This window comes from Lepisosteus oculatus, chromosome 10 (assembly GCF_040954835.1).
Source record: "Lepisosteus oculatus isolate fLepOcu1 chromosome 10, fLepOcu1.hap2, whole genome shotgun sequence".
Lineage (NCBI taxonomy): Eukaryota > Metazoa > Chordata > Actinopteri > Semionotiformes > Lepisosteidae > Lepisosteus > Lepisosteus oculatus.
The window spans coordinates 18,568,546-18,596,422 of record NC_090705.1 but is presented as its reverse complement, the minus strand read 5'-3'; the positions used below and the strand labels follow the sequence as shown (position 1 = coordinate 18,596,422).

The following is a 27,877-nucleotide window of genomic DNA, read 5'->3' as shown; positions in this document are numbered from 1 at the left end:
CACAGAACTCATACTGCGTACTCATGTCCGATGCCACTTCTAAATCCAAAATTTGGTTTCTTGTTAATGTTATTACAACGTCCACTTCACATTTACTGTCATAGATATTTATATAGGGATATACCGTCTTCGTAGTTGCTCACTTTTGTCTGGCTTCTCTGTTTTTAAATATACTATATTCACACATGTGAATAAAGAGTTTCTGGTTGACCGTATGTACAGTACAGTTTACTGATATTAGGCAATGACAAAGACATACAGTAAAACATTGTTAATCATCTGTATAGCCTCATAATTATTACCATTAAAGCATGCATCGATTTTAATAGTAAAATGTCCAAGTTATGCACAAAACAGACGAAGATATGATTTTAAAGAAAAAACATAACTTCTTTGTAGTTCCAAGAATGAATGTATTTGAAGTAAAAAGGGACCTTTAATAAAAATAAAGAAGAACTCGTTTAATAATGGAAGATATCTGAGGTATTATAAAATAAAAAAGGTTAACGTGTTTAAAGGATTAGTTTTAAATTCAAAGATTCTTTTAACAAAAAAGTACGGCAATGTAATGACTTACGCAATAGGCTTTGCTAGGGTATAACATCTCTGAGCTTTGTATTCACAAAACAACTTTATTACATTAAGACCCATGCATTTACAGCCTATTTTCGCAGTATTACGACGAATACTATTTTTTTCTAAGGAGACTCCAAGAATATTTAATTGATTAAGCAATTAAAAGCATACAGCATAATAATTATATAATAGTCTCGGTGAAATACTAACAGCTTTCCAGCGCAATGGAGACTGATATGATTTAAACATATTTAAAGAACTTTTATACTGTATGATGGTTGTAAAGCTTGTAAACTTGTTTCGCAAATGTCCTTGGAATCAATTGGTTTGATTGTTTTAAGGTAACTAAGTCTCTTTGAATGACAACCTCAAGCCGGTTTTTGCCTTAAAATAATAAAAATGGCATAGGTGCATCTCCATCTGAAGGATAAAGTGCATCATGCACATACAGTATTGGTAGACCTAGCGCCGTGGGGACTGGTTGGTGACGTCTCGACGCAGCCCACTCCTCACAGCATTTTCAGTGAGCACAGGCAGGAGAGAGGCTCTCATTAGAACCGGCAACGGGAATACAAGCATCAGGTGAAAGGGAAACATCTGGTTGAGCAAGATTCAATACAGCGGAGCCGAACAAAACCACGAGAAGAATCAAAAAGCTAATGAGAACAAAGACAAAACACCGATATGCTGAATGTACAAATTTTGCGCCTAAGGGGATGCAAATATTTGCGCATTGAAACTTTAAACATTTGGTTTATTGTAAATTCCGGAGGAGTACGCACTAAATGCGTTAACGCTTCCAATAGTACAGTCTAAAACTAAAGACCACGATGCAGCTAATGAAAATGTACCTTTACTGTTTCAAATTAAGCTGGAAAAACTGCATAATTTAATTACCTTAATAGCGGACTTTACTTGTAGATTTGTCGACTCATTCCATTCCGTTCTTCGGTTACAAAACACACTTATAAAACTTCTCAAACATGAATGTATTTTAAAATTCAGATATTTTAGGTTCCGTCCATTTGTTCACGTTTCAAAAGCGAAAGCTTTTTTTTTCCTGAAGTGATGGACGCGGCTGTTTTTCATAACCAAAGTGAAAGAGCGAGCTTTTTCAACAGAACTGACGCTCGGGAGGCTCCAACGAAACTTTTGTTCGGTATCGGCATTGACAACTTCATTACGCTTCTGATCTTCGGACTCATTTTTACACTGGGAGTGCTGGGCAACTCTATGGTGATAACGGTGCTGGCTCGCAGCAAGCCGGGCAAACCTCGCAGCACCACTAACATCTTCATCCTAAACCTCAGTATAGCCGACCTCTCCTATCTCCTGTTTTGTATCCCTTTCCAGTCCACAGTCTACATGTTACCAACATGGGTCTTGGGAGCTTTCATCTGCAAGTTCATTCACTACTTCTTTACCGTTTCCATGCTCGTCAGCATCTTTACCCTCTCTGCCATGTCTGTGGACCGCTACATTGCCATCGTGCACTCCAGAAAGTCCTCCTCCATTCGAGTGGCAAGGCACGCTCTGATAGGGGTGATTGCGATTTGGATCCTGTCTCTCGCCATGGCCGCGCCGGTAGCCCACCACCAGAACATCGTTGAAAGAGGGGGGAACAGTACGTTTTGTTGGGAAGTGTGGCCGGACCACAAGCAAAAGAAGATTTACGTGGTGTGCACCTTTGTTTTTGGGTATCTACTGCCTCTTCTCTTAATTTCCTTCTGTTACGCAAAGGTGGGTCCAAAGGATTTCTTTGATCTGTACTTCACGTAGGGCGCTCCTCATTATTTAACGCCTGTCCATCTTTAGCTTCTTTAGTTGATGATTACAGATACAGTTCATTTTTCCATTTCTGAAGTTATCATTTGAGATGATCATTTGTCACCTTACAGATATCTCGTCATTTGAGATGACATATCTGTAAGTTATGCAACGAATTTAAATCCATTTTAGGCAATTCATTCACCTTAGAACCTACCATATACTGTATGTAATATAATATACAGTAGTTGACAAAAACATTAATAAAAACTAAACTCCCGATAAGAGGAGGTGATCTCACCTCCCTTCGTTTTGTGAAATAAGCTAGGTATTCTATTCGAGTATGCTTTAATATTAAACTTTTTTTCATTATTTTGTTATCCAGTCAAAATTTTGAACGTATTATATTCTTTAGTAAGTACGAATTTGTGTGAAATCTAATACGCAATACTGTACTGAATACAGTAGCCTGCAACTTTGCCGTCATAAAATATCTGTAAATATCGCGGACTTACAGTAAAAACCTCTAATGAATGCAGATGTAAGATAAACCAACCCAAAACAGAAAAGAGTAGGAAAACGTTAATTAATAGAAGTTTTAATTCTTCACCGTTACCATTATTCTGTCTTCTTTCTTATGTCATGTTGTCTTTTTAATAATATATTAAAATGTTTTTGCAGGTTTTGAATCACCTGCACAAAAAACTAAGAAACATGTCCAAAAAGTCGGAGGCGTCCAAGAAGAAGGTAAGCGTTCTGCTTTTGCGCATAATGTGTACAAAATATGAGCAAGATTTGAATGACCCAGTAATGGATGGCAATTTTAAAAGGCAGTTCATTTGTCAGCTTTATTTCCTAACAGTAAGTAATGGAAACCATTGCACTCTTACTACATGCAGTTATAGTTTAAATGGTCCATGCATCTGTAATATAAGATGAAATAGACTAAAGTTGATAAAGTGAGTCTTAAATAGACACACTGACAAAGAAAGTGACTCGATTTATTTTGTGGATCTCCTCCATGCCTTTTACCCATTTATATGCTTTTGAATCACACCTTGGATTTTAGTCATTGCATCACTCTTTGGTGATTTTACAAAATTGACTCTCGTTTATTGTTTTTCTTACAGCTTCATTTTTCTTTGGAGATTTAAGTTAGTTTTACTCTGTGCCAACCTGAAGCAGTTGTCTTTAGTGTTGACATTATGGTTTATTGGTTTCAGATTACTCATCCTTTTCTTTATTTAATTAAGTTCTTATCAGAGAAGGTTCATTGCACTAATTAACCCTAGTTTTGATTTCGCTGTAGAGAAAAAATAGTGCACAAATAAACATGTCTAAATACATACAATGATACAGGTAGGCTTGGGCTTAAAGCAGACAAGCTTCAATTAGTTGCCTAGGTAACAGATTTGATTGTTGTGGATAAAAAGCATTAGGGGCTTGAATCCACCTTTGCCATTAAAAAAACATAAACAAAAACATTTTGTCTGTATTATACAGTATGAAATCTAATTAATAATAGTGATTATAAGGAATGCTTCAAATAAAGTTTTATCTAATAAAATGATTGTATCCCAAAGTATAGAAGATTTTTAATGTTCCTCCCCCATAATGAAATGCTGCTGAAGTGGAAGAGGCCTTCTGATGTTTATAAAAACAAAAAATGCCAGTTACTTTGTTAAAATAAAATTAAAATAAAATAATTTTTATTTAAAATAAAATGTAACTTTATAAGAAAGTACTTGTTAAATTAGAGCATTCTACTTACTGTATGCAGTATACTGTATGTACCCATTTATTTAGCTGGGTATTTTTCTGAAGCAATCTGAGTGAAGTACCGTCCAAGTAGTGCCCCACCTATGATTCTAGTCTACAACTTTACCATTCTTTCAGAGAAAGTAAAAAAAAAAAAGCCTTAAGTTTTCTAGATTATTTTTAATTGTCCAGCACCTCACTGGTACTTGTGTCATACAGGTCAGTCGTGGCTCTTTGTGTTGTGCTGAATTTATTCTTACAGTTGGATGAACGCACATCTTTGTAAAATTGCTAATAGGTATAATACCACAGTTTACTATATGGAAAGTTCTGGAAGGCAATCATTTTCAAAATGTATGTACAGATAAATCAGATTAACCAAGTGAGTAAACATCACTTTTCAGCAGCCTGGCATGAGAACAGGCTGTTCAAATAAGTGTTTAATCAATACAAAGAGCCTTGAAAGAAGGAGACTTTCCTGCTTTATTAAAATAAAGTGTAAAACTAACAGTGTGAAACATGCTGCCAGGGCCAATTGAGAAAACATTTATTTTTAACACATTTAAATTGTGCCTTAATTACATTGTTATAACTACAAGGAAAAAAAAGTTATTTAAGAGGTCATTCATACTTCATTTCAATATGTATGTCAAAGTCCAGCTGCCTTGCCTTAACTTGAAAATCTGATTTGCTCTTCTTTTAAAATCTTGGTCTGATACAGTACCTCTGATTAACAAGGAATGCATTTTTAATCAGTACAATTATGCCTGTCTTCAGATTCTAAAGATGTATTCTTTGAAAATCTTACACCAAATGAGTTGAAAAATTATTCAGCAAATATGGGTGTAGTGAAAAAATGATCTAAGACACATTCTTATACTACTGTACCTACTACCTACATAAGAATCTGGCTTTACAGTAGGTATGTCCTCCTTTTGCCATTTTGTGTGCTTTTGGGTTGATTTTTCTGCATCTGACTAAAAACATTCACTCTTTCCTGCAAACAGCTATCTTTACATTTAAAACAATGAAGTTTCTCTCAGTTTTTTCCAACAGGTTTAATCCTTTTTTTGATGTACTGAAATTACAAGCCATGACCAGTGAGGGTTATGAGCACTTTGCATTGGTCCCGTTAGTAGGACAGAGCCCTTCCATATTGGGAAGACCAAACCTGTCCTAGAAATAGTATGTGCAGTCTTGCAAAGATGCTGATATTCATAACATAGGCAAAGTCATTTTGGTAAACTAGACAATTATACAATTTCTCGGTTTTTGGAGGTAGCATATCAAGGCACTGTAGCTTCTAGTTCACAGAAAGCTCCTTTCCAAACTAATGATATTATTTTTATGCAATATTTATTTGGGAAATTAGTGGTTGTATAACAAGTTATCATTGTATTTCTTGCTTGCTTTCCCCATGTGTGATATTAGTGACATGCTTTAGTTTTACTTTTGTTAAAAAAGGAAATTAGCAGATTAAATTGCGTAACATGATGCAGGTGATATGGGAATTTGATTTGCTGTAACAGTTGGAAATTGTCATGGTAAATTGAGAGTACTTGATAACTTTTGGGAATTAGTCAAACATAATAATTCACAGTATTACACACATTGTAATGTAAATATACTTGTATAATACACAATTAATTTATTTAACGCCACAACATGCATAACAAACAATAAACATATGCAATCGATTAAATTATCTGCTATGATACAAAAGGTTGATCATTCAGTCAGGGATTACAAAAATATGCATTTACTATTGTGAAATAAACATCAAACATGTTTGGAGTAATAGTTCTATTCTTGAGAATTAAAATATAAATAAAGAAGTTTTATACCCAAAGATCCATTGATCACAGATTCTTGATAGATTTCCTGCTGGTAAGATGGAGCCTGGGTTTGGTCTGGGAGTGTCCCGGTTGCAGATGGAGAGGAACAGAAAGTGCTTTGACTGGCATTGCTGGGCAGCTCTCATTGAACTTCAGTCTTTAAAACACTGTACAGACTTTGTGTTCTTTGCACTGCAAGGTAGCCAGTGAGGAGAACTCGGTTAGTCTATAGTTATACCAAGTTATAGTTTGGTTTGGAATTTTCACAATATTCAGAATGTCATCAAAAGAAAGAGTCCCATTCCTTCTTCTTCTGTTTCAAAGGAAATGTCTTGGACAGAATCTGTACTTCACTGACACTCTCTTTGCCTGGCATTTTGGAGAAACATTTCAGTCCTGACTCTGAGTCCTTGTAGTCACAAGGTTGGAAAAGTCAGATTGCTGGTTTAGTTGGAGAGAGAAAAGGAGGCAGTGAGTTAACCAAAGAAAATTAGTTGGGTGACAGCTTTTAATGTGCGACGTCACAGTTAATGATTGGGTAAGATGCTAGCAGGTATAGTTCTGTTACCCTCATTGGTGGACCTTCCTTTTTGGGGAATGAACAGTGACCTTGAACTTGTGGTCTTGGGAACAAAACAGACTGCAAAGCTCATAGAGCCCTTCTGCACTATATACCATTATATATACCTTTACAATATCTCATATTAAAATGGCTTCCTACCATATTCCTCTGCATTTAGATAGAGGCTCAATCTATCTTGTCAAGGCACCACAAAGATTATTAGAAATATTTATTAACACTTAATTCTAGGACAACCCTTTGTCCCTACAATGGTCAGAGGCGGTATAATTCTTTTCGATCTACCAAATCTTTTAAGGTGGGGGTTTTTGGTGCCGGACGGTGTGAAGCAACTTGCACTTTCACAGCTGGATTGGATGGCTTGTATACAGTCTACTGGCTGCAGAGTGAGAACCTGTGACCTGAAGAAGGGATTATTATGTTGCTGCATGTAGTCAGAATATTATATGTTTATATTATAAACATCTGTCTTGCACAGGACTAGTGAACAATAAGTACACCATTTCAGTCGATCATCTTTTGAAGGGGTGTGTCACGGACGTCCAAAGGGACAAACCGTGGGGAGCAGGAGAGCAGAAAAAGACCCATATGCGTAGCGGCGAGACGGGAAAAAGGCCCGGGCTCATTAGTGCAAAGAGTTCAGGAATGCCGTATAGAAACCTATGCCCTCAGGGAGCGGACGTGGGGCGCCCTGGTGCTAGGCGGGTCTCAGGACATCCGAACCTCAATGCTGAGCCAGGACAGAGTGCAAGACCCGGAAATATATAGCCCAAGGGAAAGAGAGGGACAGGAAGGACAGCTGACCGGAAACTAGGGACAGGTCAGAGAAGGAGCGCCCTCTGGCTGCAGAGGGCGTGACAGTACCCCCCCCTTCATGGGCGGCTCCCGACGCCCATACAAATAAATAAGCTGCACAGCACTGGGGGGAGGAAAAACCTCATTTAACTGAAAGGAAACCTCCGGGAATCCACGGCTGAGAGCTACCCCTTCCTCCAGGGTATAAACCTTTATTGGGTGGAGGAAGGGGGGGTAAAGAAGAGCTCCAGAGACAAAAAACAAAAAAGTACACAAGCACAAACCCAACAGACAAAAACCTGGGAAAGACCAGGGAGACAAACCACACAAGACAGATAGGAACCAAAAACAGGTAGAAACCAAAGTTCCGAGACACAGAGAGCAGGGGGGACCAAAAAGGAGGGGAAACCAGGAAGAAAAAAATCAAAACAAAAGGCAAAAAACAAGAAAAAAACCACAAAAATCCCGGGGAAAAATACCGCAGACTGGGCAAATGGCACGTTCACATTCTAACGCTGATATCGGAGTGGACAACCTGAGGAAAGCCAGACCGAAGCCCGCTCACAGACACAGATGCCCGGAGTGATATCCAGCGAAAAGCATGGAGGAACGGCAGAAAGCTTACCATTCTATCACTGATATCGGAGAGAGCAAGACCAGGAAGAGCCAGCACGAGAACCCGCTCCAGACACAGAAGCTCGAAGTGATATCCAGTAATAAGAATAGGCAAGCCAGCTCAACATTCAATCACTGATATCGGAGTGATCTACCCGAGGAAAGCCAGGTACAGGACCCGCTCACAGGCACGGAAGATCGGAGTGATATCCAGTGATTAGAATAGAGGAACTGAAAAAAAAAACAGCCCAGAGAACAAGAGAAAAAAAAACTGCGGCAAGACAAAAAAAAACGCCGCTCGCGGGGTCAGTAGGTGGCTCAGCATTCTGTCACGGACGTCCAAAGGGACAAACCGTGGGGAGCAGGAGAGCAGAAAAAGACCCATATGCGTAGCGGCGAGACGGGAAAAAGGCCCGGGCTCATTAGTGCAAAGAGTTCAGGAATGCCGTATAGAAACCTATGCCCTCAGGGAGCGGACGTGGGGCGCCCTGGTGCTAGGCGGGTCTCAGGACATCCGAACCTCAATGCTGAGCCAGGACAGAGTGCAAGACCCGGAAATATATAGCCCAAGGGAAAGAGAGGGACAGGAAGGACAGCTGACCGGAAACTAGGGACAGGTCAGAGAAGGAGCGCTCTCTGGCTGCAGAGGGCGTGACAGGGTGCAAGTTCCACAATGACTGTCAGAAGAGATAGCATTGTTTGGATGAGTGATGCACTTCCCATGGACAAAAACACTGCTAGATAGGAACTTAACTTAAGCATAAGTATTTAGACTTGTAGGCTCAGTATTCAGTGGAAACATCTTAGGCAGCAGTGTCTGTTAAGACTCTTTGTGGTTAAGACAACCATCTTTGCACATTGATTTTAGTGAAAAAAAGATTTTTGCCAGTTCTTCTAGAAAAATGTTCTAAAGCTCTCTCATGTTCTTTGGGAATCATTTATGGACAGTAGTTTTTTAGTCTTTCCACAGATTCTCAATAGGATTCAACTCAGGACTTTGGGATATTCAAGGAGCGTGTTCATATTTGAGTGGTTCAAACATCTAAAAACGTTGGCCATGTGCTTTAAGTCATCGTCCTGCTGAATTGGTATCCCAATACCAATTTTGGGTCTGATGCAGCTGTCCTTGAAGATTTGCAGTGCTTTGCTCCATCAGTCATTCTATCATTCCTGACAAGCTCCTCAGTCCCTACTGATAAGACGTAGATGTCAGTGATACACATAAGCCAGACGCTCACTCTGTTCTGGGCTCTGCATTGGAAGACAGACGCCCAGAGGCTGGCCTACCACCAAGTCGCCCTACGCCCGCGGCTTGAAGGCATATGTGAAAGAGCCGGAGCACCCTTAAGAGGAGGGATTACAATCGTGACAATGACCAAAACAAATATTCTAAATGGGGTCTTGCTAATGTGTTTTATATGTTTTACATAACTTATCACTACATTTTGTTTGACTTGTTTATTGGTTTTCTATGTTGTCTAGAAGAAGAAAATGGTGTTTATATAAATGTCTTAGTCTGTTTCATTGGTTGTTTCTTCAAGCTCAGTTTGTCCTATCATTTACAGTACATTATAGTTTATTTTTTGCTGTCTGTCTGCATCCCATGCATGGAGGGAGTCTTAATATATTATATACAGTATATCATATTGTATTCATTACAGCTATAGGTTTATCAAAGAAGTCTAACAGATTAGGGAAGCAATACCTGCCTTTTCTGAATCCCAGTTTATGCATCTGTCTTTGAGTCTATTGCAAAAGATGTCATCCTCTCCTTGGTGGGTGTAACAGGGAGCAGGAAATGGAGTATGGATCCTGTGCTGGACTCAGGAGAGAGAGAATTCCAATCCAAAAATCACCAGGACGCAAGACGTAATCAAGGAAACAGGCAGGTCTGATAACGGTAGAGACAGCAGGAGAGTAACAATCCGAATCACAAGACTAAATCGTAAACGGGAGGACAAGCAAGAGAAAATAACATGCCCTAGGGAGCTCGAGGAGAATCCACAATAGAGAGAAAAAAAGGGGAATTGAAATAGTGATGGGAGTGAACAGTGATAGGTAAATTAGTTGTGGCGTGAGCATCTGTTAAACACAGAGCTCATGGGAATGCGAGACTGGTCAGAGGCAGAATGCATAACAGTACCCCCCCGTTCCCCCCACTCAGTGGCAGCTCCTGACACCCTACTAGTCAAACTTGCATTGGTGTGAAAAAAGTCTTCGATGAGGTTTTGGTCCAAGATGTCAGCCTCTGAAACCCACTAATGTTCTTCTGGACCGTATCCTTCCCAGTCTATCAGAAATTGGTGGGAGCCTCTACGCCATGGGTTGCCCAAGATCTTATTCACCGTATAGGTGGGTGAGCAATCAATGAATCAAGGAGAAGGTGGACGTGATTGACGTCCAGAAAGTGGGGATTTAATTTAATAAACTCAAATATTTCTGCAGTTCTGGGAGCCTAACTCTTACATAAATTGAGGACTGTCTGTATTCCTTTATTTTAACTCTAATTATTGTTTTCACATCATTACATATAATAAGAGAGTGACTTATTGATTTTAATGTCCTGGGTGAGTTCCTTCCCCCTTTTTGAAGATTGACACTAACAGTGTTGATTTTCAAGTCAGTAGGTTGATTGTTTATAAGTAAAATTTAATTATAAACTATTTAAAGATTTAATTTTCCAAGTACCCATTACACTTCTTGCTCTTCTTTGCTGATATTATTCAAAACAGAGCAATCCAAATGGTCAAATGGTAGAAAATAACAATGTTATGGTAATAACTGTGAGACCTACTGCAGGTACATTTGAGAGTTGTGGTTTTGATTGACCCTAGGCAACACAAATGCATCTTTTCATGTTTCTTACAAAGAATATATCTGAAATGCCCGAATGAATGTTTCGCCTGATGGATTTGTTTGGTAAATATCACACTTATGCAACAATTTTCCTTTACACTGTAATTTACTTTTCTTCATGTGTGCCTTCCAGAGATTATCTTGTGCTGCTATGTTTAGCACTGCAATTTCTGTTCAACTCACAGAACTAAAACATTTTTATTTTTTAAACCATTTTAAGTTTCTTTTTAGCCCACATAGTGAATTAGAGAAGATATGGCGAGTTAAGTAATGAGGTGATTTATGGAATTCAAATTATAGTTTGAAGGTAAACAAGATGGTCTTGATCCTCTTAAGAACTGGAGCTGCCCATGTGAACCGTAGGTAGATTGCCAGCTGTTATTTCCAAAACTGATGTTGCTGAGTAGGCTATTGAGACAAGACTGCTCTAGGCATCTCACTGAGTGTAACATGAATATAGTAAGCCTACCCAAATCTCTGACACTGCAGGACCCTTTAAACATCTCCAAGACAGGCTGATCTCTATAGTTTTAATTAAATTTTCTGCCTTGCCTGTTTCTTGTTTGATATTTTCAGCTGTTGTTTAGAAGTAATTCATCAGGTAGGTTGTCTCCAGAAGAAATACAGTAGGTATCTTCAAAAAGCTAATGTTTTTAACAATGGTCTTTTCTGATGTGGGTGATCTCTAACCTGTAAGTGATTTTTATATTTAACATCCTCAGTTTCAGGTAAGTGCATATTATACTCTGAACACTTTAAAAACACAGAGTTAATATTGACCTAACTACCTGTTCTTCGATCCTTTTAATAATTAATTAAATGAATTGTATTTTTGAAGCACCATATTGTGAGCAGTAAATACAGTATACCATACATAAGTTGTGTAAAGTTATTTAAGTTTTTTTCAGGTATATTAACATTCACCTGCATTTGAATTAGTGTTAACTAATTTGGGTATGAAATTCGAATACTTCTGAGTTGTTTGTAGCATACAGTAAGTGTGCTTGGGAAAGCAGATTAAAAATCAGTAAGATTGTGTAGCCAATGACTCACATTCAAACCCTGCTAGAACACATCATGACTTGCAACAGGATTGCCAAGGACAGTAAAGCATAACACTGCACTGCAGTGTCTTACACTGAGAAACATAATGTATGGAATGTTAAATTTGACAAATTAGAAAATATTTCATGTTGTGTTAAAAGCCATGGAAGGCACATAGACAACAAATGTATTGTTTATTTTGCAGAGTTCTTGACAAAGGCATCTGCTGAAATGTAACTCATTGACTGTTCTTCAATAATCTGAAAACAGTTGGGTTTTTAAAGGAAAAAAAAAACTGAATTAACAGGTAAAGTGGTGTCAATCTTTTTTAATGCAAGTGTGGAATACAAAATGCTTTAAAAAACAAAGCCTTCTTTTCAGGTGTGTGAAATCCACACCTTTTCACTTAACCATAAATGACCACAAGGATGCAAAATTACATACAAAAAAACAAACAAACTCACCACTCTGTCACATATCATATCACATCAATCATGGTATTATGGTCAACACAATTGATGGTGAAGTGCGGCTTCTTATGTTAAGCAATAAATACTCTATATTTTAAATATGTTAAAATGACCTACCGGAAGGTACAGGACACATGCAGGGAAAGATCATGCATGGCACAATGGCCATAAAACAAGCATTTGAAAGAGGAAGAAAATCAGCAGTATAACAAAGGGAGGTTTAAGTTGGTCAGTGACATCTCTCACTGACATCCACAAAGTGCAACCTTCCTGGCTAAAGCCTCTGTCTTTGTGTTGGAGATCACCAGGTTGCTAAGATGTAAGACAAGTAAAGTAGTAAATCATTTCCCACAATCCCATGCTCATCAGTCAGATGAAGTCCCCTGCATACGCTCACATCAAAATAATGTAGCTTTCTATGTTTTGGAATGAAAGCTATTACAATTGCTATGTAGGGCCTGCACTCTGCCTTCAGCACCTATAAATAATCCCTCAACCAAAGACAAATGTTTAATGTCAAATCTATAAAGCTGTAATATCATATATCTATTAAGGTCTTGTAGAAGTGGCTCTTTCAAACCTGAGCCTGTGCAGGCAAGATCTAACACATCTTACAGGTCATTCTTCATCTTCAGTTTATGCAAACGTGAAACGCACATGAGATTTTGAGCATTTTAGTGAGGTATGTCTGACGTAGAGAGATGAGTTATTTTGTTCCTGGCAAGCTGAGGGTACTCATGTTTTCATTTAGTAGAATTACAGTACTGCTTAAACCCTTGACCTGCTACAGCGGTAAATTCTTTCCCATCTTTACAAAATGAGGATTTAGAGGGGGACCTCCACTCTGGATGCCTCTATCCTGCTGTAGGTACACAGTTACAGTACATTGTTCAAGGTTTTCAATTTAGCAGGTAGGTATAGAAGATATATACTGTAGCATATATATCTAGTAATTAATTTAATGTTGCATAACCTTCATAAGGACAGTATACATTTAGTTGTGGTTTAAACTTATCTCTACGGCTGTTCTCTGAACCTAAAATGACCATTGTAGACAGTGTTCCAGTTAGTCAGGAAGGAAAATAGTTCCTACTGTAATCACTGCAATGTGTATACATTGCATCTTTAAAACATCAACAGCTGAGGTCTTTTGTTAAATGTTAAATTAGTCCAATTAAGCTTATACTTAGTTCAGTTAGAGGCTTGGGTAGGATTAAAATGTGAGGAGACTGTAGTATTTCTGTAACGAAACGTTCTTTCAGGAAGTTCTTTCAGATGACACAATCAAGGGAGAAGTGAGGAAAACACGGGGAAAAAAGCATGGAAAGGGGCTGCAAGGAAAACAGGGGGTGTGTCCACTGTGTGCTGGTGTTCGAGGAGGTGTGGCCGAGGCAAACAGTCCAAGGGAGTCCGAGGCAAATCCATGAGTAGAAGTAGCCCAACACCAGGCGATCCTTCCTGATGAATAGGAACAAAATTAAAAGCCGGAGTGGGGTCCGACGGAGGGACGGGGGAATAAAAGGGGGGTCGCGGGACCAGACGCTCCCTAATCCTGGACTCAGAAGGTCAGGACGCCGTGATGAAGCCTGTGCCATCGAGTCGCTCCTGGACTCGCAGGTAGGCAGGCTTCTGGGCGTCCATCTTCCAAAGCTGAGCACAGATTGGCAGGAACGCCTGGCTTTTATAGGACAAGGGCAGGAACCAGAGGCAGGTGCAGGGGATCAAGAATAAAACCAGGAAGGGCTGGAGCATCCTTAAGAGGAGGGGTTTAAGATTAAGAGCATGACAATTTCAGATCCGTTATTTTCATTGCCTGCATTTCTGTAAAAAGAGATAAGGACCTCTGAGGACCTCTATTTTATCATTAAAAGGCAATGTCCTTCAAATTCATATAATGATAATGACACAAAGCCTTTAAATTTACACAGTGAGCTACTGTTTTAGGTAATAATCCTTAAAATGAGGAAATCTGTATCTAAAGCCCAGTATGTGTTTTAGTTTGTGCAGTGCATTGTTACGACAGCATTAATCATGCATGATAATTGTGGCTGAGCTATGCTGTGCATTACCTCTTATCTTTTTCTTTGGCATTGAGACCAAGAAATATTGGAAACGTGTTGCTCAAGGCCTAACTTCAGGGGCTATTTATAGTTATCTACATTAATACCACCATGCAGCTGGATCCTGTCACACTACTTTACTGATGTGTCCCTGCACAGTCACCAGAACACCAAACAGTGCATGTTTGTGAACTTTTTGAAAAAAAGTACTGACATAAAATTAGGGCTTAAATTTGTTGCACTGTACTTATAAATGTATGGGTTCCACTCTGCATGGGAAGCTTTTTTATTTACCATTGTATGATGTCTTGGTTTTTGTTACATGTATTTGTCATTGTATATGAGAGATTTAATATGTGGTGGGATATCAAATGTAACATATTTTTGAAATTATCTGATAATAGGATAATTATCTGTGCAATAGGCTCCTAAAGAATATTACTTAGTCTATAAAGATGTATGTATTGATGCATAGGACTAAAGCTATTCAGCAATACATACATACTGTACATATTATTGCTATTACAAAACAGGAAATCATGCAAAGAACTACAGTAGTGCTGGTGCAGATTTTTATTGGTTAAACACTAAACATTACTGAAGAAGTGAGTCAAAAAATCTACATGACAAGTCCTTTAAATAAGTACTTATTTAGGATTCTGAATAAGAGTGTATCACCTGGGATGCCAGTAAAGAAAACTGGGAGACAGGAAAATGTTGAAAAATTAAATATTTTTTTCCATTTAATGCATATACAGTATAACACTGCTTGTTTAAAAAAACAACTGAAAACAATACAGACTTAGTAGACAAAAAGATGTAACTAACAATCTGTTTTCATTTTTTATTGGTGTATTTCTTTATTTAAATGGGATACCAGGAAGTTTTCCCCATGTTTGTTTGACTTTCCTCTGGGCACAGTGGTTTTCTTCCATGTTCCAAACACTGCTGACTAGTTTTTTTTTTAGTGTCTCTTAATTTTGGTCTACAGTGGATTGGCCTCCTATCCAGGATGTAGTCCATCCTAGCTCATGTACATCCAGGATGAGCTCTGGGTTGTTATAAGCCTCGCTAGAAATTTGAGCAACTTTCTGATAATGGGAGGGATAAGTCATTTTAGCCTTGTACTGAACTTTGTTGTACTGTTCAAAGACAAAAGGAGTAAACCTTTTGTCTTTAACTAAAGCACACCAGGGACTAGAGTATTACAGTATGTATTGAAACTGAAGACTGGAGCTCAAGTCTCAAAGCTTTTACTTAACTCAAATCTAATGTGATAAAGTGTTTTCTACCATGCCTTTCAGAACTGATTTTCATCTGAGGCTGCCAACAGATTGACTGACTGGCCAATGAGAAACCTAATTTTTCAAAGCTCAAACTGGTTATTCAAACAATTAGTCTCCCTGCAGACTGAAATGTATTTGAATCTATACTGTACGTGCACCTTCACTGGGCAGCTTGCATACGATCAATCTGCCACGGGGACATCGCGAACATTTGTTTTCAAAATTGAAATGCAAAAAATGTCAAATCTGTCTCTCCAAACTGTTACCAAATTACCAACACTTTCTTGTACCTGGGCACAAACTCAGGTTATTCATGAAGAGCTAAACACAGCACCTGTTTTGAGACAATATATTATTTGATTGGAAATACTTTTAAAATAATGCTTCTCTTCTGCAAGCAATATGTTAACCAGGGGAACCAAGCTCAAAAGTTAGTTATTTATTTTCTCTCTTTATAACCTGAATTTTGATGAAGGCTAATGTAAATTTGACCTCATTCTCTTCCTGTCCTCCACAGACAGCACAGACGGTCCTGGTGGTAGTGATCGTGTTCTGCATCTCCTGGTTACCCCATCATGTGGTCTACCTTTGGGTTGAGTTTGGATCATTTCCCCTCAACCAGGCCTCATTTGTGTTCCGAGTAGCTGCTCACTGTCTCGCCTACAGTAATTCCTCTGTGAATCCCATTATATATGCCTTCCTCTCAGAAAACTTCAGGAAGGCCTACAAGCAGGTCTTTAAGTGCCAGATTACAGGTGAATCCCCTTTGAACGACGTCAAGGAGATTCGAAGCAAAGTGGACACTCCGCCATCTACCAACTGCACCAACGTGTGAGTGCACTCAGCAAGATTGTCTTTGGTCACAGAAAACAAAACAGGTCCAAGCAAAAGAATGTTGATAATCCTTGGTAAAATGGGATAGTCTAGAAAATAATTTTCTGGGATGGAAAGGAGATGAGAGCCAGCCTTTTGTGTTACGTTATAAACTGAAACCTCAATGCTGTTTAAAATTCAACCAGTATTATACACCATTTCTAAATCTCTTTTTAGAACAAAAACAAATACTCCACTTGTCTTCAGTTGAAGCTGCTGGTGTCACAAAGGAAGAGTAAACAAGCAGGCCACCTTTGGAAGCAGCTCTCAGAGTGTTATTAAATGATCACTAAAATCTAAATGTTCTCTAGTTTTGAAGCTGGATTTTTTATTAGTTACAGTACTTTCAATAAAAATGGTTAAATGACCAACTACAGAATAATCCATCTTCTGCACATTTGTTGTGTAGAGAACCTGTTTTAATTGGCTTAAGTAGTACACAATTGGGCTTAGATATTAAACTGATAATTTTAGGTTACAAAGGCACATAAATCTGTTGCTTTAAGAAATAAATTCAGCAAGGTACTGTGTGAAAACCACAACTCAGTTAGAAATGAGAAAGCTGACATTTGCTTACAATTAATGCATATTGTGCATGCATATGAAGATTTAAATGTGTTGTGAACACTTATTAAAGTGCATGACTTTTGAATACTTAACACTTCACCTAAATGTGACAGTGTGAACATCTATGAACCACAGCATTGTTTCTGCCTTAATCGGCCTTCATAGAAACATTTATATTAAGGTTCTATTGTGTGTTTGAACAAAGAGTTCACATCTACTAAGATACCATCTACAAAGCTGAGACCGATGCTGCTTGCATTGTTGCTGCTTTCCAGAAAAAAATAGCTCCTGAAAAGACTTGAGGAGAAAAACAAGGCAATGTATTATTCTTCCTGTGAAAACGGGACTGAGCACTGTACCACTCTCATTTGGTTTAGGTCCATGGACTGTTTCTCTGCATTCACCCTCAGAAAAATGTAAAATACCCTTATTTAAACATTTCCAATTATAAGACTGGAGACTGGACACACAACTAAATAACTAAGGAAAATACAGAAACAGAGTGAGAATATGAAATTCTCTATGACTTGTATTTTAAGACAGAACCATTATTGTAAGTTCACTTAACACAGGATTTAATTGTTTTTGTGGCCCACACCACAATGGTGCTGTTGAATTAAATAATTTTATTTTTAATAATAATATTAATAACAACATAATTATTTTTTTCTATGCGTAATTCTGAAGAAACACTATATGAAATTGAAATGACAATATGACCTTACAAACCCTGGTTATAAAGAGGTTGTACCAGTTGAAGCTCCCATAGAGTAGATAAAAAAACCTGTCCTTATTATGAAGAAACTGAAGTTGTGTTTTTAACAATTCAGAAGTTGTGGTTTTAACTGCGTTGTTGCTCCCTTAAGTTGTTTGGTGAGTGGTTTTTATAGAATGCTGCAGATGAGCAGCTGTGCCAGATACAGTGGTATGTCTAGTCAACACTGAATGACAGGTGACCCACTCTTTTAATTTGCATTATTTGCTTGAACCACAGACACTTGTTAATTATTGTACACTAACACACTCTTTGCCCACATGTGCTCACTGGCCTCACAACCATGTCATGGGTTTTTGATCTGGCTATCTGTCTAGTTTAGCAATTATTTTTTTCTTCTACTTGAAGAATGATCTGGGCACCATTCAGAGAGTCCTTCACAACATGCATAGAAAAACACAAGGGGGACCATCAGGGAAATCACTAACTGGCCCTGGGCAGTCCATATACAGTAGGTAAATATTGCATTTGTCTTTAAGGCATAAGACATCCTAGAATTTATTTTTCTGTTGAAAAATAATTTGTCAACATTTTTATTTTTTTTCTCAACAGTCATCTAATTAACTTGCTTTCCACATAGCATTACCTCAGGCAGAACCAGAAATGTACACACTTACAGTAAGTCACAGTAAACACTTCAGTGATCAACAGCTGGGTTCTTATTCACATTGGATTGCTGTGTGGACAGAGCAGACTCCCTTTTGTGTTAAATAATTTTACTTGGCATTTAAACTGGCCACATTACATTTTGTTGCACTTACTGTATCTCACAGGCTTATTATTTCCTTGTTTATTTTGAAGACATGCTTGTTTTGTTTATTGAAGATTGACATCCTCTGAAGCAGGGAATTCTATTGAAAACTCTCCTCATCCCAACAAAACCATGTAGGTTTTGATGTTTAAGTACTGTACGTAGCTATTTGCTGCCACAAGTAGTTACTGTTACATTTTACATAGCCTTCATATTTCCCTGCCATCCTGGAATTGAAATACAAAATAAAAGGCAGGGTCAAGTGGGAATTCACCATGAAAAGGTCCCCTGAGTAAGGTTCCTGGCTCAAAGGCATTCCTGTCAGCAAGAACTTGGAGGCCAAGGATTATATATTCCTCTTCTGTGTGTTTTTGAACATATCTTTCAATTGCTAATGTTTTCTATTAAAATGCAAAGTTAAATGTAAATATAGGTTTCCTTTTATTAAGAGCAATAGAGAATAATTTCTTGATGTTATTACGCCCAGGACTAGCAATCATGTTGACTGAGAGTCATTCAAACCAAATGCAGTGGCAGTTTCAATGCAAATAAGGCACAATCCTTTTTACTTTACCGGTGTGACTGAACTAAATGTGAAGTAGCCACAGTGCGAGGTTCTCTTAATTTCACTTCGGCATTAAAGTGATAAAACACAAAGGATGAGGAAAGAACTAGACTTATTATGTATAAGGTAGTAGTGTATACAGAACAGTGACTTAGCTTCCTTAGTATGCTAAATGTGTTCAGATCCTTCAATGTCAGTCTTTGGGCATAGGATTGGAGTCTTTGAGTTGCATGGCTAGAGATGTAAAAGGGCTGGAGCTCAGGGTCTGACCTGTGCTGCAGTGGAGCTGTAGTTAAATGAAGTCATGCTTAGTCTCTGAGGAGACTGAATTTAGTTGGGGAAAATGCATTAGGGCTCTTAATGTGTAATGCAATTAGTATATTTCCTCCATTGACTTCTTATGAGACATGAGACAGTAACTGCACATGTGGATTGTTGGTGAAATCTTAGGTGGGATACTGCTGTTGTTACCACTAAGCAAGGTACTTCAATGCAGTAAATGCCCTGCTGTATGAATGAGTTCCAAGATTTGACAACAAATTCTATTTTTTTCTCAGTGGTCCTACCTAGTGAAATAAAAATATATATTCAGTGTTTCGAAATGTATTAGAGGCACTTACAGTACCCTAAAGAAAGTCTTGAGAAAGCAATAACATTTTTTCCATGATACTGAGCACACATAAAATTGTACAACTTCCCCAACTGTACATAATTGCTTAAAAAACAAACCTTCAGTAGAAAGTGGTACAATGCTCTGTTCAAGACAGAGGTCTACAGAAATATGAGATGTTTTGCAATGCTTTTAAAGCAATTACTGTATTAATTTAAATTGAGTGTTATGCTTAAATATTATTAGTACAAAATTCATTAATTGGTTATTAAAACAATTTTCAAGAAACAATATTTGATTTATTGTAAATAAATGTATCTTATTTGCTTTGCAGTATTGTTATGTACCCAGTGCATTCACTTCAAATACTGTTTCAAGAATGTCATCAAATATTAACAACATGATATCGGTATTTAGCAATAGCATAACTTTATTTTATTCTGTAAAGATATACAAATATAACTTGGGACAGTAAGGGCTTTCACATTTTGCTAATGGTTAACACAGAAATGGATATACAGGATTTACTGATGCACATAAACACCAATTAACACCAAATAGTGTTAGAGGTTTCTGTGCTGGTTGATTACAGAATTCTGAGGAAAAGGTTTATATGATAATTGGTGATGTACTGTATAGTGTTAATACTGTATGTTCTTCACTTCTTCGTTGTATACCTGTCACACAGGAAAATTTACATTGAATACCACAAAACATATTTCTTGCATGTTTCATTTTGGGGTGTCAGTGTTTACCAAGACAAGAACTGCAACAGATTTTAAACATTTAATGAATGTATTGCTCTTTCAGTTTTACTTTATATAACTGTTAAACATTTTGTAGTAGCAAAATTGTTTTTGAGGAATACTGTGTGGCATTCTTATTCATTAAGTGTAATCACAATTTGAGCGCTTGTGTTACATTTGAAAACAGGAAAACAAATTAGCCGAAAGGCTGTAGTTCTGCGTCTCAGGTGTAGTAAGTGTTGAACACAGTATTGTCTGCTTGTCATATTGAAACATAAATGGTACCCTGAGAGAAGAGTCCTTCATCTTGACCTCTCCTCTCCTCTTTCTTTTTTAAAAGTGTATATACAGTACTGTAACATTTGTCAAATGTACTGATTCTACAGATTTACTGCTTTTCACAAACTGTTTTAAAAAGGGAATTATGATTTCAGCAACTAAGGAATACTTTAAGATTGCAATGGCTTTCCCTCACAAACAAGAATTATTTTGTCAAGGCTTTTGTTTAACAGATTTTGTCTAGAAATGTATTAAAAATCTGTTAAAATGTAAATTATATATGTTTTCCAACCTTGAAACAGACAAATGAGCATTTTACACTGTGCAGCATGCTTACAATCCACATTTTTGTCCTTCACTGTGTTTTATAAAACAACACTACCTCCCCTGGTTCTACAGTAGGCTTAATTAAAATTTTTGTATGACCAGATGCATAGATTCAGGCTAGATAAAACAGCTCTGTCAGTAATAGCCTGGGACCAGCTGACTAAAATCTGTGGTCCTGATTCCCAGATTAATGAATTGCTGATGTTGGTCTTGTTGACCATGGTGATCAAAGGCACATAAACGATTCAGTGTCCTTTAACAAACATGTTACTGCTACATCTGAGTATAGTATAGCTTCTTAAATATTAATTTCCTTTCCTTTTTTTTCACAGGATCCATATTGGAAAAAAAAAGTTTTTTTCCTGCTACTGTTCAAAAGGTTACCCTTGTGTTAAATCATGAGGCTCTTAGGCTGGGAGTATGGCCAACAGCAGTCACAAATGCTCAGGACATTTTGGTTGGACTATCGCAGATATAGGATATACTGTAGAAGCATTTCTCATTGATCCAAGATTTGGGGAAGCTGAAGGTGTAGGTTTTTATTTCATATAGGCAAATTTCAAGCTGATTTTGAATATGCATTGTTTGATACAACACTGGATTCTCAGTGGTATAAAAATGTTGTTTTTAGGGGAGGGGCAGTGACCAGATTTAACATTTCCTGGCAATGAGGAATAGGTCAGTTCTCCCTTTCAAATTATGACATTACACATCTACAAACCCAATCCTACTTATGTGTAACAGCTCAGATCCTCCTTTTCTAGAATTTGATTTTATAGGGATTTCCAACTTAAACATAGCTGACAATGTGTGTTGACTTTGTATGCTATTGGATTTAGATTGAATACAGTACTTATCTTTGATTCTGGGTACCCCCTGGACAGTCTCTGATGTTTCCTTTACCCCCTATTGAAAACCCTGGTTTTAGAGGCAAGTCACACACTGTTCTAAAGGACTCAGAAGTCATCAGGACTGTCTATAGAAGCCCTTTCACTGCTAATTGTGTACACACTCCTCTTCAAGAAGGCTAAAGGACCTGTCCATCTCTGTCTCATTTAGAACTGGGGCTGTTTAAAGACTTCAACAGAAGCAACATGCTTTCTATAAAAGGAATCATATCTTAAGTGTTTTGTTTGTAAAGCTTCTTCTGCTGTTTCCAACATTTCCATAATGTATATGTGATATTACTTTACTTTGCCTTAATGGCTTATTATCTAAATTACTTTAATGGAAAAAGGGGACTTAACTGCAACTGCAGCCGTGGCTGAGAGCACAGACTTGTTAAAAGCATTATCTTAAGATGGTGATACAAAGAAGTAAGAAGCTAGGCACATGATTTCTACATCCTGGGTACTTTGATTCCAATTAGGTTACCATGGAAAGTTGCATTTATGAAAGCTAGTCAGATGCAGGGCTTTGTTCAGCAACAAGACAGAAACACGAACAGAAAGGGGAAGAGGAAGGACATGCCTGCAGCCCTTCTCACCATCACATTGCAGCACAATTGCAAAAACCTGCTGAAAGCACATAAGGTTTCTAAATTACTCGAACACAGCAGTGAAAGCGAATGCATTGAGAGCTCAAGTACTCAGAATAGCTGGGCAATGTCATTTCGTATTCCTTGTTAACTCTTTTTTTGTACTTTTCTATTCTGTCCACTTGGCTTCAGTTCCTGTAATGTTATTGTGACCTTGTACTGCGCCATAGTCATGGTGTTGTGATGCATTTATCTACATGATATACTGCTAAAGGAATAAATAAAGAGACACTGTGTTGCTTAGCACTACTTTCTCCACTCTTCGTTTTCAGATTGAGGCAATGTTAATAAAATTTGTTGTGCTTCATGTACCATATGAGTATTATTGTCATTTTTCTACTTTGGTAGTTTTTACACTTAGTGCTCCTTTTAATGTAAAACCTGAGTCTTTGTTCAGCCATCTAAAAATAAGAATTGATATTTCTCAGGGTTGTGAGACAGTAAGCAAGCTCTTAAACAAGACCAGAAACACAAATGGGAGAGAAAGGGTTAACCAGAGAAGAATAAAATCTAATCTTTCCCAAGGGGAAAAGAAAAAAAAAATGTGCAATCACCAACTGAATCCCTAGAAATCACAAAAACAAAACTGTAAAAAAAGTGCCCATGAAACAAAATGAATATTCAAACATAAATACAGTACACGTCAGTCAGTAAAACTGTACACAACAACTAGAAACAACTATTTTCTGGCATTATTTAACACAATGTATACATACTTAATCAAAGTTGACAGCAACCTAATAAGTGGAGCTTTTTATTTGCTGTGCAGAGCTACATTGACTTTAATGCATATCATTTAGTTTCCTACTCTGACAAATCAGCAAGTTGTACCTCTGATTAATGAACAAGTCAGAGATGCGCTGCATTGACTGAGCAGTTAAATAAAGTGAAGCCAGTGGTATTTAACAATATGAGCGAGTTAGAAGAAATACAATGGGCTGTGTTTGGAAACAGTTTGAAAGCCTGAAGGGAAATATGCACCCTGTTTTCATGACTCCTTATTGGGAATCCCAAGCCACCAGTCACTCGGGGGTTAAGAGCAATCGAGCTTGAGATAGAGAAGGACAGACATCTGCTCCTCCCATCTGCTGCTTAAGTAAACACCAGATTCCCTGAGAAATTAGTCCAGGGCAAACAAAATAAATTTGCACTCTGAATCAGACAATGCAACACAAATTACAATATTTGAGTGACTCATGGAGAAAAGGCACTTGTTTGAAGGGAGACCAAGCCCAATATTCCAGACATTAGTAGTCTGAGTCATTGCTATGTCAAGCAGCTATACCAGCACTGGGCAGGCTTTATCCAGTCAGGGTACTCTTGGCCTACTACAGTATGTAACTGTGACACCGATGTGCCTGGGGTGTTGTCAGTGAAAGCTCCTGTGCTGTGGGACTCGCATCTTGAAAAATGATAAAAGTCCCAATCAAATTCTCATTACCACAGGAAAGCATTCATACTGCCCTTCCTCTCACTGCTGGTATAAGGGTCACAGAGGTGAGCTGAGTTAAGTGATCACTGATGACTCCAAATTATGGGGTACAGTATTTAGAGTAAATGATCAGTGGCTCAACATTTAAGAAAAACATCAAATTATTTATATACTTTCAGTTTTCTTAACAGTTCCTCCCTCACACAACATCTTTTAATTCTGTGTAACATTACGGTACAAATAACACTATCTAGGTTTCAGATCAATGTCAATCAGTGGCAGGGTACTGATGGTATAGATGCGGAATGCAGAGTAAGTATTCTTATAAATAGAACTATTACCTAAAAGAGCAAAATGTCAGCCTGATCTGGTTGATGAAAGGTAATGAGGGCAGTGAATGTCAAATTCCTTACAATCCAGCATTAAGGTCCCTGTGTCGGAGTTAGTTCGGACACGGTAACGTCATCACCCTCCCTGCACGTAGCAGGGACCACAGCTGCCTGGGCTGGGGGAGGTCTCCTTCAGCTCATGTGGCTGGCTCCCTGTTACACGGAGACCCGGGTTCACGCCCCAGGAGTTGCAGGGTGGACTGGCGGAGAGCATGAGCCCATGTGGAACTATGACAGTCACACCTGTATTAATCCAGAGGTCATGCTAACATTAAAGGATAAAACAGATTTCCCAAGGATGTATTCTGATCTCTGGAAAATCAGAGTATTCTTCACCTTTAACTTGTGATTCCCTGAATTTTGTCAGGCACTTTCATCACACACTAGACTGTGATTTTGAGAAGAGGCTATTGTGAATATTTGTCAATTTGCTAAATGCATAAAAGAAAGTCATAAATGTTCTATTTTTTTGCTACATACTGTATTCAAAAACCGGGTACCTGCAGTTCACGGGGTTAATAAGAGTAAAGGAATGTTGAAGTAAGATTGAATTGATACAAAAGAGTAAATATTAATGTCCCTCATCTGGAACAAATTGCATAATCATTTCTAACCCGATTCTACCATCTATTAACTGAAACATTTTAATAATACAAGCAAACAGTTCAACCTAAGAGCTTGATGAGCCCAACTCACAAAATTCAGTTAGAACAATAAAAACAAGATGACCGAGGGGTACCTAAGAACCAGGACTGAAACGCAGTCTGGTTTTCCTGCTCAAATGGTATGGCAGATACCTGCATGATCTGAAATCAAAGATTAAAGAAAGCAAATACAAAATAAAGGAGCACAGAAGTGCTTTTTTTCTTGTATTTTCTTTATTTCAATCTTCTTTTTATCTTACCACATACTCCAGAGGTGGTCTGTTTTTGAAGACCTTTGCTGGAAGAGCCCCACTTATCACTTTTCAAAGTGCTATCATATCACTGAGAGAAATCTAAAATGAAATACACAGATGAAAACACTTCACTAACAGCACTATAGCCAAGGTGCAGCCAAAAAAACAACCTGAAAAGAATTGCACAACTCACTCTAGTGTGGACATTATTCTTTCTACAAAGGTTTGCTATCCATTGTTCTTGTGTAACTAAAACTTGTGGGAAATATAGAGCAAGGATGTTGATTGCAAGTCTCTTCTGTCTCCTACTGGGATTTAATCATGGCCACTCATGTGCCCAGATTAGAAACCAAGAGACCGGATCTCCAAAGGGTCATCTGCCAAGAGATACTGTTCAAGTTTCAAGAGCAACGTCACTTTGTGTTACAGGCATACATGTGACACCATTGAGCTTTGTTAGACAAGAACTTGAGAGCACAGATGCATAATCTCGAAGAAGCTCTTATTAAGATGTGAACTTAATAAAGAGGTAAAGATAATTTTTGTTGTTTTTTTTACCATTTTTACCAGGAATTTACCATTTGGGCACCAATAGTGTCTAAATTGGGTAATTATGATCATCTAGAATTATGAGTCCTTATTGTTCTCTTTTCCATAGGCTCTTAGAAGCTGATGCAACTTAGTCTGATACATGTAAGACTGAATCTTCACCATTGTCAAATCTAATTCCAGATGGTGCACTGCTGTTTTACCCTTGAGCAAGGTACATTCAAATCACCTCAGTAAAACATACAGCAGTATAAATGGGTGCAATTTATAACTCGATTTGCATAAAAGCATCAGCCAAATTACTTCTAGAATAAGTGTTATCTTACAGTTAGCTATCTTAGAGCTATCTCCAAATATCTTTACCTATATCATCTCTTCCCCAGCACTTCTTCCAGACACACCTGTTCAGACTTGCTCTTTAATTCTACCTGAACCTGTCCCTAGAACCTCTAATTATACTGTGTAATAATATTGTATATTATCAGTTTTAGCAAATCACTGCTTGGCAGCTTGGGTGATGTCAGGATGCATGTCACAATATTTTTCTAGAACCCTTAACATTAAATCAGGCTTCAGATTTACAGTTACTTTAAAAATCTTTAATGTGTATGGTATATTGCTTTTATAGCCTTAATGATCAGACTTTCAGAACTGTATCTTATTGTTCAGACGTCTGTGCAACAGTAATTGAATTTAATTTTCAGCTGTTTTTCAGCATTTTGGGCAGCCTCACTTTTGCGATGTACAGATGCTAGTTGTATAGAAGTGACATGAACAGTCATACAGTATGTGCATCTATGTTATGACCATAATTTCCTGTTGATCATTGTCTATCATGATGGGAAGCTACCCTGGAGTAATTCACATTTGGAGAATCTGTGCTTTCTGTTTCACAATACATCTATTATTAGCTTGTACTCTTCCAGGGAGCCATAGCATTCACTTCACTAAACTTACAGCTCACACACTCACAGAAAACATTTTTCTGTATATTGGTAATATACAGTATATAAATATACAGTACTGTACTGTATCTACTGTATGTATGGAGCATACTCAATTCCTGTAGGGCCAAGTGACTAGTTTTTGTTCCATCTGGAATAGTCTATTAAGCAATTATCCTAATGATCTTATTTAGACATACATGGGCTTTTTCTTCAAGTCTTTCCCAGCTGATTATTTACATTCTTCAAGTCATTAAAGATACAGTTACCTATAAACACCTTGGAGCTTTGTTAGAATTATTACAACGATGCAGTTAATTAAACAATTAGACAGACAATGTAATGGAAAGGAACAAAATGAAAAACGTCAGGGTAAGAGAGAACTCTAGTGCACTCTGTTCAGGCGTGTGTTTCTTCTGGAGGTGTAGGTTTGAATTTAACTCCTCATACTATACTTATACTGAATGAGCTACAGTAGGTGGGGTTAATGGTGTCTCCTCATTTGTAATCTACTGTATCTCATGTTCTTAATAAGACATTAGGCACTCCACAGATTGAGTTAGACACTTCAATTTTTAAAACTTAGTTCAAACCTTGCGTGTACCCAAATATAAAATCCAGACTCTGTTATATTGTTTCATGTAATGTTGCATCACCTTACAATTACATATTATGTGACATTTTGCAAAAAACACACAAATATCCATTCATTCATTGTTCAGACCTATCCACATTTTTGATGACACTGAGAGTAGAATGATTCAGGAAATACCAAATAAAGTTTTATTTCATTAGTCAACATACAGTAACTACCGATTTCATCAGTAGTGAACAGGAGAGTATCTAAGCAAGATGTGCCAGTAATAGACAAGGTGTTGTCTTAGAGGCATCCCATCTGCAGAAGTGAGAAGATGTTTTTGGGCTGCCATCAACCTTTGACATCTGTGACATTGATGAATCTGTCCTAACAAAAAATATGTGAAATGGTTTGAA

At 37.7% G+C, this 27,877-nt stretch overlaps 1 protein-coding gene across 3 annotated transcripts; it reads left to right on the top strand.

Annotated features, from left to right (window-relative positions):
* Positions 1 to 1,085: 1,085 nt before the first annotated feature.
* On the top strand, positions 1,086 to 22,984 carry galr1a (galanin receptor 1a). 3 transcript variants are annotated; one of them, XM_015357143.2, is made up of 5 exons: positions 1,086 to 2,316; positions 3,025 to 3,090; positions 16,160 to 16,473; positions 18,206 to 18,312; positions 21,468 to 22,984. In XM_015357143.2, the coding sequence occupies exons 1-4, from the start codon at positions 1,645 to 1,647 to the stop codon at positions 18,282 to 18,284; spliced, it is 1,131 nt and encodes a 376-aa protein (XP_015212629.2). In that variant the 5' UTR covers positions 1,086 to 1,644; the 3' UTR covers positions 18,285 to 18,312; positions 21,468 to 22,984. The 3 variants fall into 3 exon arrangements, with proteins under 3 accessions (XP_015212629.2, XP_015212628.2, XP_015212630.2); XM_015357142.2 differs by having other exon boundaries at positions 18,206 to 22,984; XM_015357144.2 differs by lacking the exon at positions 18,206 to 18,312 and having other exon boundaries at positions 1,087 to 2,316.
* The last annotated feature ends 4,893 nt before the right edge of the window (positions 22,985 to 27,877 follow it).